This window comes from Heteronotia binoei, chromosome 5 (genome assembly GCF_032191835.1).
Source record: "Heteronotia binoei isolate CCM8104 ecotype False Entrance Well chromosome 5, APGP_CSIRO_Hbin_v1, whole genome shotgun sequence".
Classification (NCBI taxonomy): Eukaryota; Metazoa; Chordata; class Lepidosauria; order Squamata; family Gekkonidae; genus Heteronotia; species Heteronotia binoei.
The window spans coordinates 14,597,042-14,602,534 of NC_083227.1; the positions used below are offsets into that span (position 1 = coordinate 14,597,042).

Sequence of the window (5,493 nt, forward strand, 5' to 3'; positions counted from 1 at the left end):
GTTGAAGACTGAAACGCTGACTGAATCTCTTCCCACACTCTGAGCACTCAAAAGCCTTCGCCCCCTGTGGGGTCTTTGATGCCACTTTAGAAGGCTACTGTCACTGAATTTCTTTCCACACTGTGAACATTAAAAGGTTTCACCGTTGTGTGGGTTCTAAGATGCTCTTTAAGATGGGTACTCTTACTGAATCTCTTCCCACACATTGAGCATTCAAAGGTTTTCTCCCCTGTGTGGGTTTTTAGATGCTGCTTAAATGCCTACTCAGACTGAATTTCTTCCCACACTATGAGCATTCAAAAGGTTTCTCACTTGTGTGGGTTCTCTGATGGTGTTTAAAATTGCTACTGTAAATGAATCTCTTTGAACACTCTGAGCATTCAAAATGTTTCTCGTATTGTGTGGGTTCTTTGGTGCTGTTCAGGAGTGCTTCTGTCACTGAATCTCTTTCCACATGCTGAGCACTCAAATGTTTTCTGCCCTGTGTGGGTATTTAGATGCTGTTTAAATGGCTACTCAGACTGAATATCTTCCCACACTGAGTATTCATAAGGTTCTTCCCTGTGTGGGTTCTTTGATGCCGCTGAAGATCGCTACTACGACTGAATCTCTTTCCACACTCTGAACATGCAAAAGGCTTCTCCCCTGTGTGGGTTCTTTGATGCTGCAGAAGATTGCTACTATGATTGAATTTCTTCCCACACTCTGAGCATTCAAAAGGTTTCTCCCCTGTGTGGGTTCTTTGATGCTGCTGAAGATCGCTACTACGACTGAATTTCTTCCCACACTCTGAGCATTCAAAAGGTTTCTCCCCTGTGTGGGTTCTTTGATGCTGCTTAAAATGGCTACTGTGATTGAATCTCTTTCCACACACTGAACATTCGAATGGTTTGTCCCCTGTGTGGGTTCTTTGATGCTGCTGAAGAACACTACGACGACTGAATTTCTTCCCACACTCTGAGCATTCAAAAGGTTTCTCTCCTGTGTGGGTTATTTGATGTTGCTTAAAGTGGCTACTCCGATTGAATCTCTTTCCACACACTGAACATATGAACGGTTTGTCCCCTGTGTGGGTTCTTTGATGCTGCTGAAGATCACTACTACGACGGAATTTCTTCTCACACTCTGAGCATTCAAAAGGTTTCTCTCCTGTGTGAGTTCTTTGATGCTGCTGAAGATTGCTACTATGACTGAATTTCTTCCCACATTCTGAGCATTCAAAAGGTTTCTCTCCTGTGTGGGTTCTTTGATGCTGCTTGTAATGGCTACTCCGACTGAATCTCTTTCCACACACTGAACATTTGAACGCTTTGTCCCCTGTGTGGGTTCTTTGATGCTGATGAAGAGTGCCACCCTGACTCAATCCCTTTCCACTCTCTGAGTATTCGGAAGATTTCTCCCCTCTGTGGATTCTTTGGTGCACAAGGAGCTTTGACCTGTATTTGAAGTACTTTCCACACTGAAAGCATTTATGTGCCTTCATTACGCTGTGCTTCAGAAAATGTATATCGCCTTTTCTTTCAGCAGAGACTGCCCTTCCACCTTCTGAGGAGACAGATGGTTTCTCTCCTGAATGAACAGACTCTGATTTCTCTGTGAAGCTCTTACCACAGAGTGAAGTGCTATAAGATTCCTTTCCTGCATATGTTCCTTGATGTCTGATTAGTTCTGCTCTGCAAAGGAAGCTCTTTCTACACTCCAGGCATTGATGGGTCCTCTTTCCACTGTGCATTCCTACATGGATATTATATTGGGTCTGATCTGACAAGTTCATTCCACACACCACACACTTGTATATTTCCTCCACCATGGGAATTATTTCTTGTAAATCTCCCCCTTGGCAATCAATGGGTTTATCCCTCCTCTCGAACCCGTGGCTTCCTTTTTGCCTCTTACATCTGCCTTGATTTCTGAAGCTTCCTCTGAAGTCTTCATTCTTGACAACATCTGGCGACAGATGATGCCGTTGCTCATCTTCCTCATTCCTCTGATCGTTCCCTGCTGGAATAAAGGGAGAAATCCTGTTAGAATCCACACAAAAAGGTCTAATCTGCCATTGCATTGACATCCACACTCTAAATATTTCAGTGGCATTTTCCTGTTCTACACTGAAGTGCAAAATAATGTACACTTTAAAAGTACATTAAGGTGGGTTGGACTCAGACCATTTCTATGGCTCCCCACCTGTGTGACTTTGAGGTGCAGTAAGGGCTGTTTTCTGAATGAAGCACTTTTGCATTCCAAGCAATTATACCCTTTCTCCCTGGAGGGAATCTGCATCCGCAAAATGACATTCATTCTCAGACTGAAGGTCTTTTGTTAGAACATAAGAGAAGCCATGTTGGATCAGGCCAACGGCCCATCAAGTCCAACACTCTGTGTCACACAGTGGCAAAAAATTTTATATACACACATACACTGTGGCTAATAGCCACTGATGGACCTGTGCTCCATATTTTTATCTAAACCCTTCTTGAAGGTGGCTATACTTGTGGCCGCCACCACCTCCTGTGGCAGTGAATTCCACATGTTAATCACCCTTTGGGTGAAGAAGTACTTCCTTTTATCCGTTTTAACCTGTCTGCTCAGCAATTTCATCGAATGCCCACGAGTTCTTGTATTGTGAGAAAGGGAGAAAAGTACTTCTTTCTCTACTTTCTCCATCCCATGCATTATCTTGTAAACTTCTATCATGTCACCCCGCAGTTAATGCTGCACTTCCAGGTTCATTTTCCCAGGAGTGGATTCTCTGGTTTGCACCGAGGTCTTTGTTCCTTCTTCTTTTTTTAAATTGATCTTTCTTCTTAGACTGGGATTTTAGGGAAGCCCCCTCCATGGCAAGGCACCTGATCAAACTCTTTAGGTTGATCTTGAGATGGAGAGGGAAATAAGGGTGGAGCCAAAGACATTGGTATTTTACTGGGAGACCTCAACCACCCTTACGTTGACTGCGTAAGCATGTGCTGAAGTCTTGCTGCAGAAATGAGATCCCTTGGGAGCATAAACGACTGTGCAGTGGAACATTTGGTCACAGTACTAACCAAAGGGCTAGTGATCTTAGATTCAGTTCTGAGTGGATCTCAAGACCCCGTGAAAGATTTAGAGGTTGTTGAAGCAATTGGGAATAAAGACCACAATGCTGTTAAATTCAACATTCATGTCAACTAGTTATTCATTCGCATAAATGTAAGATAGCACCAAATGTAGTAGGAAAGGAAAGGAAAGGTCCCCTGTGCAAGCACCAGTCGTTTCCGACTCTGGGGAGACATTGCTTTCACAATGTTTTCACGGCAGACTTTTTACGGGGTGGTTTGCCATTGCCTTCCCCAGTCATCTACGCTTTCCCCCCAGAAAGCTGGGTACTCATTTTACCGACCTCGGAAGGATGGAAGGCTGAGTTAACCTTGGTCCGGCTACCTGAATCCAGCTTCTGCCAGAATTGAACTCAGGTCATGAGCAGAGAGTTCAGACCACAGTACTGCTTCTTTACCACTCTGCACCACGGGGCCGCTTACTGAATGTAGTAACATGTTCTTAAATGTTTTGTTGGTTTTATATTATTACATGTTTTATTGTTATTATTAGATGTTTTATACTGCCATTTGGCCTGTGAGCTACCCTGAGCTTGCCTTGGCGAGGAGGGGGAAATATAAACCTAATAAAATAAATAAATAAACTGAGAGTTACCCCTTAAGTTCAAAACTTTAACACTTCTTCCCCAAAGAGGAAACTTTACAAAAATGAGAAGAAGAGTACAAAGGAAGCTGAAAGGGAAAAGATGAGATCCCCAGAGGATGTTTGGAAGCTATTTAAAACCACTCTAAATGAAGTTCAGGTAGAATGAATTCCACAGTTTAGGAAAGGCACTGCCAGCATTTTTTTTTGTAGCAGGAATTCCTTTGCGTATGAGGCCACACACCCCTGATGTAACGAATACTCCAAGAGCTTACAGGGCTCTTAGTACGGGGTCTACTGTAAGCTCCAGGAGGATTGGCGACATCAGGGGTGTGTGCAAGGGAATTCCTGCTATAAAAAAGAAGCCCTGGGCACTGCCAAGTGTAAAATAATGTCTGTGTGGTTAAATCATAGAACCTATACAATCTATAGAGGTTTCTTTTTAAAAGTAGACGTTCTGCTGGAGTGAACTGAACAGAAGGGACCACAGAGGCTGTGGTGAATAAATGTGTTTTTAATAAATGTGTTTTTAAGTATATCTGGAGGAGGGGACAAGCCAGAATTGGAATAAAAGGATTAGTAAAGGAGATGGGTAGATGGCAAAGAAGCTCAATGAACTTTTTGCTTCTGAAGTTCATAGTGGAAAGGGTGGGGCCACAGCCGGCATTTTCAGGAAGGAAGTTTGAAGAACTGACTCAAATCCATGCATTATCCCAGTGTTGGCAGTTTGCCCCTTTTGCCAAATACCCCAGAACCTTACCCAGAGAGGCCACAGTCTTATAGTTCTCCAGCATGACTTCCCAGTGGAGAGCTCTTTGGCCTGGATCCAGCAGGGCCCACTCCGCCTCGGTGAAAGACACGGCCACCTCCTCGAAGGAAAAGAGACACTGAAAGGAGGAGGAGATTCTCTCGTTAGAAGTCATTCCCGGCAGAGATGGCACACTGGAAGGGGGCAGTCTAGGAGGATACCGGATGGCTTGACATGGGTCAAGAGAATGGCATTTAGGACCTCTATTGCTCAGAGACTTTATCAACAAAAGCCCCCTTGAGGAAAAGTGGGTCCCAGGCTGTCCCCCGTTTAACTCCCCTACCTGGAGTGGAGGTTCAGCAGCTGTCTCCACATCTCTATGAAGTCCATGGCTCAACCCTATTTCATCACTGCCTGAGAGAGAGAGAGACAGACAAAGGAGGAAAGAAGGGTGTCAAAATCATTTGTTATGAGGGCCGGATCAATTAGACCTTGTCGGGCCAGGTCACATGTGTCCTAAAATGTAATGCCAGGTAGCGGAGATTATAAAGGACACAAACACAACTTAAGATATTTTTAAAAACAAAAACACTAAAAATAAGCTTAAAAGATTAGCACTCTTGCAATGTTTTGCTTATTTAACAATTTCTGATAACTGACACCTGTCAAGCATGCGGGTTAAGTGACGAGTCAAAGTTGATACAAAGACTACGTTTATTGATAGACCGATACTTTCTGTGTAACAGATTCTTGAGAGTAATGCTGCATATACACTGATACAATACTTTTAAGGCTTGCTTCAAAAAGATTCCAAAGGATGGGGGTGCGGGGTAGCTCTCTCACATAAACTATCATAAATGTCTACATTCTCACAGTGTTATCAGGACTCTGTCCTTGCTTTCCCCAGATGTGTCTCACTCCCTACCAGAAATGTATGGGAAGGTGCTGATTTCTTCTTCTCAAGTTAGTTTCGTTTCTCACTACTACTACTTTTCAGGCACTAAAGCAGGAAGGGGGGAGGGAAAGAATAACAAAGCTAGCTAAGCTGGGTCCTCCATGATACTTCACAG

At 43.7% G+C, this 5,493-nt stretch overlaps 1 protein-coding gene across 1 annotated transcript; it reads right to left on the minus strand.

Annotated features, from left to right (window-relative positions):
- Positions 1 to 493: 493 nt before the first annotated feature.
- LOC132571732 (gastrula zinc finger protein XlCGF17.1-like) lies at positions 494 to 1,527 on the minus strand. The gene has a single exon (XM_060238528.1). The coding sequence runs from the start codon at positions 1,481 to 1,483 to the stop codon at positions 494 to 496; it is 990 nt and encodes a 329-aa protein (XP_060094511.1). The 5' UTR covers positions 1,484 to 1,527.
- Positions 1,528 to 5,493: the final 3,966 nt, after the last annotated feature.

Coding starts and splice junctions, on each gene's coding strand:
- LOC132571732 (XM_060238528.1), bottom strand. CDS start 1,483: ATGAAGGCACATAAATGCTTTCAGTGTGGAAAGTACTTCAAATACAGG.